This window comes from Amphiprion ocellaris, chromosome 10, assembly GCF_022539595.1.
Source record: "Amphiprion ocellaris isolate individual 3 ecotype Okinawa chromosome 10, ASM2253959v1, whole genome shotgun sequence".
Lineage (NCBI taxonomy): Eukaryota > Metazoa > Chordata > Actinopteri > Pomacentridae > Amphiprion > Amphiprion ocellaris.
Window position 1 is genome coordinate 26834397 of NC_072775.1, and position 15327 is coordinate 26849723.

Below are 15327 nucleotides of genomic sequence, written 5' to 3' on the forward strand. Positions count from 1 at the left end.
GTGAGAACAGATCGATGCCTCCACAACATAGGTAAGACAAGTGCGCACACATGCACAAATCAATGGATGCACACACGGTCCAATTATTGTATAAAACATTCTGAAAACAAACAGTATAATTTGATTTAATAGCAGAACTACAGTCACTGATTAATAGAGGATAACCAATAGCATGTCCTCTCTATACCCCACAAATCATTGAAGGATGACAATTTGAACCAATATGTGAAAATGACATACAAATAAATAATATTTTCAGCATAGACTTGGTTTTAGATGTGAGCTTTGGTATACATTGCACATATGAACGGTATGTATGTATGTTTTCCCACAGTATAAGTTATAATACATATGATAAGTATTAAGATCTATGGCCTCTGTTGGGGACTGATACTGAACAAAATGAATATAAGCATGATGCCTTACTGCACCAAGTGTTCATTTGAATATTTTGTGAGTCTCAAGCTGAGATATCACACACATGAAATAAAAATCCAAACCCAAAGAAGGCCTCTTACTGAACCATATCAGCTGTTACTAGACACCTCAAAGATAGGACACATGAAGGACAAGTTGAGATTTGTTAAGTCTGAAAAATTTCCCTGACAAAGACACTGTTGATGTCAACTGGACTATCTCAGTTGTGATTGAAATATTTCAAGAAAAATGTTCAAAACATGATTAATGTGAATCAAAAGTTATAGATTTGAAAAAAGCAAGGAGAGAATTTTCCTTCAACTTGTGATACAGTTGTTGTTCTTGGTCCTGGTAATTGTCCTTCCTCAACCGTCTAACAAATCTGGAAAGGACATCAGTGAAAGTGCAGACGTTCGAGAACTAGCAGCAGCACCACAGAGCTACCAATGTCCTCTTCAAAGGCAAACTGGAGGGGGGTGCGTGTGTGTGTGTGTGTGTGTGTGTGTGTGTGTGTGTGTGTGTGTGTGTGTGTGTGTGTGTGTGTGTGTGTGTGTGTGTGTGTGTGTGTGTGTGTGTGTGTGTGTGTGTGTGTGTGTGTGTGTGTGTGTGCGTGTAGTGTTGCTGTCAGAAAATAAAAGGGGCTTTGATGAATCTGAATGAGTCCTCTGCATCACAGACTGCTACTGCTTGACAGTGAGAGACAGGACAGAGAGAAGAATAGAAAATGGAATCTTCCCTGAAGATGGTTTGAAATTTACAAATGTGATGCTTGTGTTGTGAGAGTAAATATAATTTTTGTTAATCTGCTGCTCTACAGATCCTGTTCTGCGTTGATGGAGAGATGCATGACTAATCCTCTGTGTTAACTCCAAATATTACATAATGGAAGGATTCCTTTATCAACTTCCTCTCACTGGCATTACAACTACCCCTCCCCCTGTCCTACAGTAATATATAATGCTACTTTCTCCACAGCTGAGTGACACCAGTAACCATGGCAACTACATGTTCGTATAATGAAATATAGAAAAGGGGGTGGAGGCTGAACAGGCAGCTTTTCATTGGAACAGTTTTTAGATTGACCAGAGTGTTTTTTTGTAAACAGAATAGTTGCTGCTCGTCCTCATCTCCTGATTATACTGCTGTATTATTCAGTATGAATAGGCAAAGCAATGCCATATGAGATTTTCTTAATGTACACATATGTACACTACAACAATGTACTATAGCATATTTTATAATGTATATTATGGGATAGGGCTACACAGTGGCTCTGTGGTTAGCACTGTTGCCTTGCAGCTAGAAGGTCCCGGTTCGCTTCCTGGGATCTTTCTGCATGGAGTTTGCATGTTCTCCCTGTGCATGCATGGGTTTTCTCCAGTTACTCCAGCTTCCTCCCACAGTCCAAAGACATGCTGAGGTTAATTGGTGATTCTAAATTATATGTAGGTGTGAATGTGAGTGTGATTGTTTGTCTCTATATGTAGCCCTGTGATAGACTGGTGATCTGTCCAGGGTGTCCCCTGCCTTCACCCTAAGTCAACTGGGATAGACTCCAGCCCCCCATGACCCTAATGAGGATTTAGTGGATAGATAATGAGATAGGAATTATATGATAATATTGACATTGTGAGGCTACTTTTAACATCTGAATGCTGGTCTTTTGGCCTACTCTTACTTTCAAATACATACATGAGCTGATAGGTCAGCTGAACTGGTAAAAGTGTTATTGTGTTTGAAGTTTACCGACTTAACCTCCTGGACTACAGTCACAGTCCTGTTATCTTGAAAAAAAGAAGAAAGTTTGGTTTCTGTCTTGGCTCATGCACATATTCTAACAGGTCAAAGTGAAGGTACAGTCTTTTTCCTTCTGCATATGTTTACAGTGTCAATATTGACAATTAGATAATACAACATAAGCAAATATACTAGACTGCACAAGACTCCTTGACCGTTGTGTAGACGTCCACTGTGATCGGCCTTGCCATCTTCTGTGGATAACATAACTAACATGATAAACTTTCAAGGGCGGTAGTGATCAAGCAATTAAGGATGAAGGCTTAACTTGTAGTATAATGTAACCCAGGTCATAGATGAAAGACCCTTTTAATGACAGATGATTGTTTAAAATGTTGGTAACAGATTTCTCAGTCAGTTTCTAAAAAGATTTGTGAAAGATTAATGAAATTTAAGGAATTACGTGAGAATACAGTGTGCATGAACTAGCTAATTCACACACACTACAATTATAATAGTTTCCACCCCTAAGTCTGCTATTCAAATAAAAATCTTTGCAATGTGAAAGAGTTAAAGGCTGGACAGCTGGGAACAGGTGAGTAAACTGACGCCATAATGATGAAAAACAGTACAGATGTAATTCTAATGTGACAGAAGATTGTAATCAATGTTATCTATCAGAACAGCCTTAGAAAGACCCTAATTATTTGACAGGAGTCTGTCTCCATCTAGTGTTCTGATGAAATAATAGCATTCAGACCTGCAAGAGGCCTCAGTCTCCAAATCAACTGATAGTACACACACTTGTCTGATCAGCAGCTACTTAACCTCAGGTGTGCCTGTTACTCACTTGTAATCACTGTGTGTGTGACGGTGCCTGTGATTTTCATTTTCAGGTTTTTGCAAGGTAAAATGCCTTTTTTATTATCATCATCACAAATGACAACATTGAAAATACACATATAATATCAAATCCTTATTGTATGGAAGTGACAGTACCTCATTGAGCATTTTTTAAAACAGTAATTATTTCCTTAGTTATTCAGTCCAGGGTACATAAAGCATAGTTCCAATTCAAAGACACAGAATCAAATTTCAAACACTATCTCATTTTGGTGTGTAGAAACTTTAACGACTTCTGGCACTAGAAGCATTTTTTAAAAATGTTTGTTGTTGTTTACTTGCGTTTTGCCATTAAATTACATATTTATTTGCAGACTCTTGCCACATTCAGACTTGTGACCTCAGTCTTCCTGAAATCCTGATAATGACCCTCATTTGTTTATTCTGTGGACAATTGCAGTCAGTTGTGGAGTGACTGCCACTGGGCAAATTCAAAAGCAGACAGATTTTTTTCTAGCATTGTTAATCCTGTGTGATCTTTAGTGCAAGATTTTCCCAGTCTTAGATTGGTGGAGGGTGAACTTGACATTTACAATGAACAATTTGCATTCTGTTATCAATGTATGGTGTGATGTGTTTCTTTAGAAAGTGTTGAATGTAGAGTTGGGTCATTACATATCATTTCATCAAGTGGTCCTCACCTGACCCTCTCAGAGTTTTCTAAATTTTTTACATACTTATCGAACATTATATATACTGGAAAAATCCAAAATTGCAAGGCTTAATTGTAAAGAGTTCCAAAGTTATGACCATTTGAAATAGGTAGGGGGTACCCTAAAATTGCGACCAAAATTAAGACTTGAAATTTTTGGCTATTTTCAGGCTTCTATAACTTCTGAACAAAAAGAGCTAGAGGTCTGAAATTTTCAGGATCATTTCATAGGAATCCGTAGTCCTAAGAAATTTGAAAATATTTACTTAAAATTTATAATTGCATGTTACAGAGAATGACAATTTTGAGATTTTATCCATCGCAAACTTCTAAAATGCAACTTTTGGCCACCTGTTAGCCAAAAACTAATCATCCTATTCATTAGAAATTTTATGTGCTGTATCTTGGCTATCTAGGGAATGGATCTCTGTAAAATAAAGGTCTTATGTTATGTTATGTATGATATATGAACAGCTAAAAATCAAAAATATCTGTCCAACCTTCGGATTCAAAGGTCAATAACAGCATGTGGGATAGGTAGTGTCACAAAATAAAAGACACCATGTGAAAGTACAGGAATTGCCCTAAATTTTGACAACAAGCACAACTTGCTTCTATAAATCCTTCTATGTTAAATGTTCAAATTATATATGCACGTTTTCACCCCATATTTTAGCCATATATAACAGAAAATTTTGTGATTTTCAAGTGTTCAAATGTATGTATTGCAGAGTAAAGAAGATATTATTAAGTACTTACAAATTTTCAAGAATAGCTTGCAAAGTTGGTTCAGTTATGTCTTTTCAGAGATCCATTCCCTAGGTAGCCAAGATACAGCACATAAAATTTCTAATGAATAGGATGATTAGTTTTTGTGTAACAGGTGGCCAAAAGTAGCATTTTAAAAGTTTGCGATGGATAAAATCTCAACTTTGTCATTCTCTGTAACATGCAATTATAAATTTTAAGTAAATATTTTCACATTTCTTAGGACTATGGATTCCTATGAAACGATCCTGAAAATTTCAGACCTCTAGCTCTTTTTGTTCAGAAGTTATAGAAGCCTGAAAATAGCCGAAAATTTCAAGTCATAATTTTGGTTGCAATTTTAGGGTTCCCCCTACCTATTTCAAATGTTCATAACTTTGGAACTCTTTACAATTAAGCCTTGCAATTTTGGATTTTTCCATCATATATAATGTTCTATAAGTATGTAAAATTTTAGAAAAATCTGAGAGGGTCAGGTGGGAAATTTTCTTAAAATCTGTTGATTTCATATGGAATGACCCAGTTGTGATTTTGATCTACAGTATATCTTTTCAGCATTTGTTCTCTTTCATGTGGTTAACATAACAGACTGTGTATGGTCCAATACAATTTAGTTTAATCAAAAAAAAATTAAGCATATATTCTACACCAAAGATCTGAACAACAGATTATTTATATCACCACGGTCCTTTCTTTCTCCACTTTGGCATAGACTGAACATGGCGATGGCAGCAGGTGGTAACAGACCTCCACCTGCTCATCCAGGACACAATGGAGGGAACCTGCCTTCTCATGTCAACAGTGTTATGGCAAATGCAATGCAGCAGGATCCACGACTGCAGTATATCAGCCAGAACCCAGGATCTTCATCTCATCCCCAACATCCCGTCTTTGCCCGGCCTGTTTTTTATATACCAACTCCACCCCCCCCGCCTTTCCTTCACTACCAGTGGCCCATGCCCTTATCTTATAACCCCTTTGCTTGCTTCCCAGGTATGAGTGAGTTGTAATTTTTTACTTTTTTTGTTCAAATGTTTTTTTTCTTTGATTGTCATAGCCAAGGTATGGAAAAGAAAAAGATCTTACACTTCTGGATATTTTTGTAGATGCATGTATATATTTATATGGGATGGGCACACAAATTATGTGTATAATGCTTATCATTCAACACTATGGTCAATAACCCTATATGAGAGAAAGGGGAACTTGAATAATTATTGCAGAATTTTTTATTTTATTTTTTTTTTTTTTTTAAATAGTTGCTCAAATTTAACTCTAAATTTGAGCAACTAATTGGTGGCTGTTCCAGATATTTTTTTTCTCAGTACAATCAACTTCATACATTTGAAATTTGTTTTTTGTTTTAACCTTCTCTCAGGCTATGGTATGGCTATGCCCCCACTCCCTCTTCCCCCCTACCTGGAGGCTCCAGGTTATGTTCTACCGCAACCTCATATCCAACCGGTCGACTACAGACGCTTGCTCCGTCCCCAGGTTCACACTCCCTTCTACCAAAACCCAAGAATTCACCTGCCTCATACTGTCCCTGTACGGGAAACTGTGAACTGTGAAGTCCAAACAGAACCCACACAGAGAGGCATCAGCGGCAATAATGCGGGTTTCCCACTTGTCAGCTCAGACTCTGGAAATGCAACTGTGTCAAACTCCCCATCTTCCTCAAGCTCGAGGTCTGAAAAGCAAAGCTCAACTGAGGTTGAGGACTATACGCTACGCCACTGTAATGCAAAAGACTCCCAGGTTAACAGGGCCTGCACAAATAATACAGTCAGGCATGATTTTAACATCATACATCCCACAGGTACAAACACTGTCCAATCATATATAAGATCAACTCAAGAATCACAGATCTGTAAGGACAACATTGGTCAGGTGCCCCCCCTTATCTCTCTCAGTGGAAATGGTCTCTCCAATATGTGGTTAGCGAATTCTCCAGGTAGTGTAGTTCCTGTGTGTACCTCTTCTCAAAGAGAGGATGAGATTGTCAAAGAAAGGCGCATCTCTGTTCCTGACATTCTGATGAGCTGGGGAGGTTGCACATCGCAGACAGCTGTGTTGAAAACAGCAGACAAGGAGCTGCCTCAGAATACTGACCAGCTGCCTTCTTATGAAACTGAAGCAGAGCATGAAAAGTCTGTTTATCTGAGCCCGACTGAGATAAAGAATGCTTCAGTGGTGGCTGAGGGCATCGATGTTAACAATGATGCTGAGGGTATCTTTTCTTCAGACTGTGAAATGCTCAAGATCCTCAGGCTACCCTGCCCTGTTTTTGAGCCACTGTCAGAGTCGAGAAACAGTGAGCCTATGGAATTGGTTGGTTTTGCAAGTCATTGTCTCATCTACAGAGATGAATTGCTACATTCAGGAAACACATCCCATAGGCTGCTTGACAAAGAGGAAGAAAATGGCAAAGAGACAAAGCCACAAGACAACACAACAGAGACCATTCCATACCAAATGTCTTTAAGTAGCTGTCAGATAAAGAGTAAAATGAATGAGTCTGTCTGGTCTGTTGAGTCTCTGGCCCCTTTTATCCCCACTAAGGAGTGGCTGTTGCAGAACAATGTGCTTGAGCCTAAACTAACTGAGGTGACAGAGGAAACGGAAAATAAGAGACTGTCAACCCAAAATGATAACCTAATTACCAAAGCTAGTAAAGAAAGGAGACCGACTCGCAGGCTTTCCTCTTCTGACTTTGTTCCAATGTCAGAAAGCTGCCTCATTTTCAGTACTCCAGCTGACAAGCCGAATCCTTCAACGAAGCCAGAGGCAGACCATGAAACTGTGTCTGAAAACAGAGGACCAGAACATGACCACAACATGGCTCCATCTGAAAACAATCCTTTAACTTCCATGATTCTTTTGCAGAGTAAAGATGTATCTCCCTCCTGTGAAGATTGCATGGATGAAAATGGGTCTTCTGAACCCGGAGCTAGTCAAAGCCCAAACCAGGAATCTGTGTTTGTGAATGAACAACAGGAGAAAAGTCCTTGCTCTTCTCAGACGGAAGCATTCCCCCTTAACTCTGCAGCAGAGGAGAAAATCTCTTTTACATCCCAGCTGATTCGGCAACATGGGATGGACATGAAGGTGGATGGAGCATGTGTAGTGGTCAGTCAGGTGAGAAACAAGGAACTGTGTATTCCAGTGGTTGATCAGAAAATGGCGGAAGTGTCACCATCAAAGAGACATTTAGTGGACTGTGGCATCCAGTGTACTGAATTACTGGAGCTCAAGTGTCCGTGTGAGCGGTTGGGCAGCGTTGGGCCAAGTGAAAGGCATCCTTTGAAATATTCAGGTGAGTGTTTAGGTCTGTTTTTTAAATTCAGCAATAATTAAAAAAAAAAAAAGATTTGCCGCTTTGGCTTTTGAGAAAAGTGCTTTAACTGCGCCTTGTCTCATAGATTTGATGAAAGAAAACAATGGCACAACTGCAGTGTTTTTCATGAATGGACTTGTGCAGAAAAATTTGAAGAGGAATGGTCAGCGAAAGAACAGAGGTCATGGTAATGGATGGAATTCATTAGTGTAAGCCATTATCTGTTCAAAAGTTTGAAATGAAAATGTAATAATAAAAATCAAATATGCATATTAAATGTAACATTACAAGCTTGTATAGAAAATGCAGAAATGACAGTGGCATCATAGCTTGTTTTTTTTTTTTTTTTTTTTTTTTTTTTTTTAGGTACAGGAATGGGGTTTTAGTTAAACGCCAGAATTTTTAAAAAATCAACAACATATTTTTAGATTTTTTTTTTCTTATTTTAGATTTAAATGCTGCTCATACTTGTTAGTACACACCAGGGCCGTGCAGAGACCTGTGGAGGGGCAGGTGCTCAAAGTTAAAAGGGGCACATGGAGCACGAATTTGAAACACCATACAGAAACATACCTGACAATCTAACTGGTTGAATTGTAGCAACCCAAATTCATAAAGAATGTAACATGGAAACAGTGGTTAAGTCTCTGGACTACTGATCAGTAGGTCGGTGGTTCAAAGCCTGATGTAGCCACCATTGGGTCTTTCAGCAATGCTGACAAATTATTATCATTGTTATTTTGAAGTTTAATTTAGATCACCGTTAGACACTGGACTGTTTAACTGTGGCTACTCTTCCTGGAGTCCTTGCTTTTAAATTTCATACCTTTTCAAGACATACTGTATAGGCATGGATTTGCTCCAAGGTGCTGATCCATAATCTACCCTTTATTATTTGTAGTGTTAATAATAAAGTTAAAAAAAAAAAAAAACTAAATGATACAGAAATCGTGTATTTAAATGTATTTGTGCTTTTATTTAATTTGACTATCCACTTTTCGCATGACAGCAAAGTTAGAAAAGTTATACATTTTATATTTCTGCATATTATATTTATTTTTTCTATATATACAAATGTTATAAACAAGTACTGATATCTTTAAATGAGGTTGAGAAAATCACAATTTAAATTCTAGTTATTATTGTTATTGTACTTATACTGCAATAGTCCAAAATTATGTGACTATGCATGTAGATAGTTTTAGTGAAATATCATAATCCATGCCTCATTGCCTCTAGAAACACAGGAAACACACTGCAACTCACTGACAGTAAAATAATGCATCTCTCTGATGCACTTTGCCCATGACAAAAGAAACATACAGAAATAAAAAGAATCCTGGCAGACTTTATCCTCTCAGCACGTTGTGTGGTTAACTAGCGGCTATAACTGATGAGAGGTGTGTTAGAGTCAGACACATACAGGATGCTCACTTCACTTCGTCAGTCATCTTGCAAAAATACACCGTGCACAAACGAATCCCGCTGCAAAACGTCCTCACCATCAGGACCATCAGTTGTTGATGTCCTCCCTCGAGTCTCCGGTTTTTAGACTAGCTGCGCTCTCGCTGAGCTACAGGGAACATCTGGACACCTCAGAGCAGTGAGGGATGTCTACGTGGATCATGTGACCGACCGATGGTAGATCTGAATTATTATAATTTTTATTTTTTAGTATTTTGGGCCTCAAATACTTACACACACACACACACACACAAATAAAAAAAAAAACAAAATTAAATAAAATTTAAAAAACAACTTTGACAAAAGTGCACTTTGAGCATCATGGGGAAAAGGGGCAGGTGCTTCAGCCCCCTCCCCCCCTCTGCACGTGCCTGGTACACACGCAGCTGAGCTCCACCCATTTCAGACCAGTAATAAGAGCAATGGAAAATGAATAGAAAAATCTCTGGGTTGACACAAGCAAATGATGACACTTTGTTAGAAGTTCATGGTGTGTTGTACCAGTTTTGCCTCTCTGTCTACAGAAAAGCGCAGCAGGAAGCCTACAATGGATACAGTGGAAAACCTGGGAAATCAAAAGGTAAATATTCATCTTGGCTCCTCTATGGAAAGTTCATGGTGATTATTTACACATTGCTGATAAACATTTAAGCTAGCTAAACACTTGAGTAACATTTTTTTAATTAATCTTGTGGAACTGATCGGTTCAACACTATTTTCAGATTTTAGTGGATCACAGAGCCAAACAGATTAAAAGACCCTAACTTTAAACTGGTATTGGATGAATGTTAAACAGGTGTCATACACTTTCAGGTTTTTACATAGTGACTTATTTTAAAGGGATACCTGAATTTGTTACATTGTGCAAAGGTTTGCATTGTTCTGCTCATACACCTGCACAATGTATTAAGACATAAGGCTTGCTTTGCCCTAATAGTTTGTTGGTTCTTCCAGGTGGAATTAAGGGAAGCCCATGATACTGAACACTGACCACACCTTACAAGACAACAATTGGTTTTAAGGAATTCAAAATTAAAATGAATTTTAAATAATGTAACTCCTTTTTTTTTTCAATAAATGTTTTTTATGTCATCAACATTAAAGTAAGTGTTTTTCTTTAGATTTCCATATATGGTTTAATGGCAAATTGTGTTAGTTTATAATCTTTGTATAACAAAATAAGTTGCTTAAGTTGCTCAATTAAATATATTGAACAAGGCTGTCAAGCTGAACTTGTACATGTATAGAACTCTTTAGAATGTTTTTTTTTTTTAATTTTGTAACAAAACCAGTGTTTGTGTCAGATTAAGTCTCCTGTAAAGTTAAGCCAAGGCTCTAATCCACATGTTACGCACCCGTCTAGGGGGAAGGTGCGCAGCATAATGTTTGTTTTTTTTTAAAAAAAAAAAAAATTAGGTGGAATATTTTCCCAGTCCCCAAAAATGAAGAACAGTTCCATTGGAAAAATTACAAAAGGTTTATTTACAATCTTCTACAAATCAAAGAGGCCACCACATGGGCTATTCATTCAAGCAAAAAAACACAAAATAATTGGATACAAACTAAAGAGGCATTTTAGCACTCAAACAAAAGATCCTATCCAACAAAACCACAACTTCTACAAAAATAAACCCAAGTCTAACAAACAAAAAACACACTGTCTTAATCTAACCAAAAAACACGGGTATCGAGGCAAAAGTTTGGAGTCTGGGAAAAAACAAAGGGTGCTGCTGTCAGAGAGGCTCCCCTCATCACTGCCGGCAGCCAAGATTTAAAATGGTTTACAGCCAATTAGCGCTGGGTCAGCACACAGAAAACAAGGGCCAGACAAAGATCTACAGACAAACACAGAACACCCACTCCCGGACGACAAAACAATTCAAAACTACAAACACAACATTACCAAAATACGGCCACAGCCGTAACACCACAAATCAATTCAAGTCAGTACAGTATGTGATTGTGTACACTGTATCACATTAAGATGATCCTTAAATGTTAAAGATAGGCAGTACATGGGATAAAACACTATTTGCCAGAAACAGACTGGATTCAAATGGTATGGTAAAACAATAGTTCCAGAGGCTGCATTCTAATATCTATACTATTATGTAAACAGTATGGGAGAAAAATATTTTGCATGTCCCAATGCATAATGTCAAATGTAGTATGCCAAAAATACAAATGTCATACTGTATGCAGTTGGATTTTGCAGTATGCAAGCAATCATGCTTTTTTGACCCCATTCTGACCCACAGTTACGTCACTACATCAGTGTCTTGTGAGTATAAACAAGCTTGAGCTGTATGTGACGGCTCATTGTGCAAAACAGACCACAACGCTCAAAGTTTGAAGCACATTTCCCAAATGTATGACTACTCCTCCGTGAGGGCAGCTGTAGTATGTACTGAAAATAAAAAGTGTGCAGATTGGAATGCAGCCATAATCAGGTTTTCTGAAACTATTTTATCCGAGGTCATCACCTAGCTGGGCAATCTCATCCAGCAGAAAGTCAATGGGCCCTTGCTGCGTGGCAGGATTGGAAAACACATCTAAAGAAATTGACTGTGACTCCCAAAGGCTTGTAGCTATTCAGAACAGAGCCCTTCTCAGTCATCTTGCCTTTAGAGCCAAGGAGCCACTTCCAGGGGCATAAGAAGGGAAGCTCATTATCAACAGTATGGTGTCTGACCACTACTGAATCATTGTAATGTCCTGTACTGACCTGATGGAGTCTTGTAACCCTGTCAGATCCAGGTGGCACACCTCTCAGACGATATGAATGTACCAGAAACACACACTACTGTGCTCGGGCTGGATGAGTGAGGCAAAGGGACAAATATAGCCTTTAAGAATGGACTAATATCAATAGAAAACCTAAAGACTTCAATCAAACTTTATTTAAATAGCACTTTTCATACAGTTAAAATGCAACACGAAGTGCTTTACAACATTTAAAAACAAGAAAACCCATCCCTCCCTCCATATATGCACACAACTACACATGCGCACCCCCACACGCACACGCTCTCACCACTGACAGTAGGGAGACATGGCATGGCACTGATGATTGTGGAAAACACCTCCATTGGGGCCGTGCACACAGGGAGGAGTCGCAGGCCACGCCCACCAGGGGCACCGACACCCGGATCCCCCTGACCCCAACAGACAGCAGACCGAGGTGGGGAGACCCCCATCCAGCCAGGCCGAAGGGACCTGTGGACAGCACCCCCAGCAGCAGACCAGATACAGCCCCCAGTGTGGAGGATGCCCCTGAGGAAACATCAGGGGTCCGTTTCACAAAGCAAGTTCAGTGAAAACTCTGAGTTTGTTAATCCTGAAATGAGGGAAACTCTGAGTTTTCCGTTTCAAAAAGGGAGGTAACTCAAACCAGAGAAAGAGGGGTAACTCTAGCCTGTTTCACAGAGAGAGGTAACTTAAGCTCTCGGTCAGTTACCGTAGTAACAGATTCTATGAAACTAACCTGGTCAGGACCAGGTTTATCTCAGTAAACCTCGAGCTTCTTTCTGTCTCCGCCCTCTTTCAGTCACCCACGCTATTTGATTTTCTCATTCATTCAGTCAGCTGGCGAGTTTTGGCGAAGCCTAGTTCTGCCGTCCGTCAAAATAGCTTGTCCTTTTATTAACGATCCAGTGGATGAAGGAGCAGCATTACTGCGCAGAGAATTAAATATTCGTCAGGAGATTATCAGACCACGCATAGATGTTTTCGCATTTCCGGACAATTATCTTTTGGAGTGGTACCGTTTCACGTCACAGTCCATAATCTACATACACAACCTAATCCGTCCTTACATTTGCAACATTACCAACCGCAGTCATGCTCTCACATCCCATCACATATTGTGTGTTGCACTGCGGTTCTTTGCAAATGGAAGTTTTTTGTATAATGTCGGAGATGCAGAACGCTTAAGTAAGGCAACTGTATGCAGGATGGTCAGAAAAGTGTGCCTGGACCTGAAACAGTTTTTACCCATCTTTGTGGTTTTCCCTGGACATAAACCTGTCAGAGCCATCAAGGAGGAGTTCCACAGGATTGCAGGTGAATGATGTAGAGATCTGTTAAATTAATTTTAAAACATATTCTGTTAATGACATTGTGCTGCAACCTCAGACTGGGATTAGTAATTTTAATTTCTTTTAGGATTTCCCAGTGTGATTGGCTGCATAGATGGTACACCCATCCCCATCACAGCTCCCTCACATAATGAAGTTGATTATGTGACTAGGAAGACCATTCACAGCATAAATATGCAGGTAGGCTATAGGTAGATTGACTACGGTTTCAAAATGTTAAAGACTGCATCATAGTTCAACATCTGTCATTCTCTGCACTGTCAAGATCATATGTGATGCTGCATATATAATTTCCAATGTGGAGGCCAAGTGGCCTGGATCTGTTCATGACTCAAGGATTTATCGAGAGTCTAACCTGAGCAACAGACTGCAACGTGGTAAACAGCCTAAAGATTTTCACAATATAATTCACTTTTCTCCCTCCTTTAATATACTCTAATGTATCCACTATACATTACAGGAGAGTTTGATGGCCTTCTGCTGGGTGACAGGGGTTACCATGCCAACCTAGGCTGATGACCCCATACCCTGACCCTGAACCAGGCCCCCAACAGAACTTCAACCAGGCTCACTGCAGGACGAGAGCCCCGATGGATATGACCATAGGCCTGCTGAAAGCCCGTTTCCAGTGCCTACGTCACCTCAGGGTGACTCCTGAGAGGGCCTGTGATATTATTGTGGCATGTGTTGTTCTTCATAATATTGCCACTATTAGAGGAGAGCAACACCCTGCCCTACAAACTGAAGACCCAGATGATGACCTCATCCACCTGCCAGCTATCCAGGATAACAGAGCAGTCAGAGACACCATATGCCATAATGTCTGTGTAGTTTCTCATTCATCCAGGTCATGGTTATCCAAAGTTGTTTAAATCAATCCAACTGGACTTTAAGAAAGTTCCTTGAAGAAGTTTCACCTCTCATCCAAGAGGCTTATTCAGTTCTGGTGGTGGTTGATGTTGCCTCAGCTTATAACCTCTGTGAGGTGTGGTCAGTGCTATTCACATTCCGACGACCATTGCCAAGGCCCGTCTGGCTCCTCAACGATGGTCGTTGGCAGCCAGGGAGTGACAAAGGGGGTTGTTGAAATGCAAGTTTCACCGTGCCCTCGTATGCTAACGGTGGTCATTAGCATGAGCCACCTCACATGAGTCATTCTGCTGAGTAGTTCTTTTGGGGAGTTTTGAAAGGACCTGATTGTAAATCGGCGAAAGATGATGTCGCAGACCACCCCCCCATTCAGAGATGGCTTCTCCACTTTGACATGGATGGCTTCTTTCACACCTCTTTCAAACCATCTGTCCTCCCTGTCCAAAATCTGAACATTGGTGTCCTGAAATGAGTGTCCCTCTTCCTTGAGGTGAAGGAAGACCGCCGAATCCTGTCCTGAGGAATTGGTTCTTCTGTGTTGAGCCATTCGCTTGTTAAGTGGCTGTTTGGTTTCCCCTATGTAGAGATCTGAGCATTCCTCACTGCATTTAACTGCACACACCAGGTTGCTCTTCTGACTGTGTGGTGTGGGGTCTTTTGGGTGGACCAGTCTTTGTCTGAGGGTGTTATTTGGCTTAAAAAATACAGGGATCTGGTGTTTGTTGAAGATCCTCCTCAGTTTTTCAGACACTCCAGACACATACGGGATCACTATGTTGTTTCGCCTGTTCTCTCCTTCTCTTCAGTCCTCACTGGGTTGTTCTCCTTTCTGGATCTTGTGTAAGCCTTGTGATTGGACCTTTGTTAAGAAATAAATATTTGTATGAACATGCTTTAAAATATACACACTCACACATGTATGTATATATATATATATATATATATATATATTTATATATATATATATATATATATATATATATATATATATATATATATATATATATATATATATATTATATATATATTATTATATATATATATATATATATATATATATATATATATATATATATACATAC

General features: G+C 39.3%; 1 protein-coding gene and 1 pseudogene across 2 annotated transcripts; both read left to right on the forward strand.

The window, feature by feature from the left end:
• Window positions 1–2974: 2974 nt before the first annotated feature.
• On the forward strand, window positions 2975–10431 carry buc2l (bucky ball 2-like). Of its 2 annotated transcripts, none has more exons than XM_035949456.2 (6): window positions 2975–3061; window positions 5190–5470; window positions 5856–7793; window positions 7900–8001; window positions 9803–9858; window positions 10233–10431. In XM_035949456.2, exons 2-6 carry the CDS (start codon window positions 5197–5199, stop codon window positions 10266–10268), a joined length of 2406 nt encoding a protein of 801 aa, XP_035805349.2. In that variant the 5' UTR covers window positions 2975–3061; window positions 5190–5196; the 3' UTR covers window positions 10269–10431. The 2 variants fall into 2 exon arrangements, with proteins under 2 accessions (XP_035805349.2, XP_035805348.2); XM_035949455.2 differs by having other exon boundaries at window positions 7900–8023; window positions 10233–10427.
• Window positions 10432–12872: 2441 nt separating this feature from the next.
• LOC118470477 (putative nuclease HARBI1) lies at window positions 12873–15132 on the forward strand (annotated as a pseudogene).
• Window positions 15133–15327: the final 195 nt, after the last annotated feature.

What these genes read in the sequence shown, in the direction of transcription:
- buc2l (XM_035949455.2), top strand. Translation starts at nt 5,197, where the DNA reads ATGGCGATGGCAGCAGGTGGTAACAGACCTCCACCTGCTCATCCAGGA. An exon ending in CCCCTTTGCTTGCTTCCCAG is followed by an intron (nt 5,471 to 5,855) that starts GTATGAGTGAGT and finishes ACCTTCTCTCAG; the next exon opens with GCTATGGTATGGCTATGCCC. An exon ending in GCATCCTTTGAAATATTCAG is followed by an intron (nt 7,794 to 7,899) that starts GTGAGTGTTTAG and finishes CTTGTCTCATAG; the next exon opens with ATTTGATGAAAGAAAACAAT.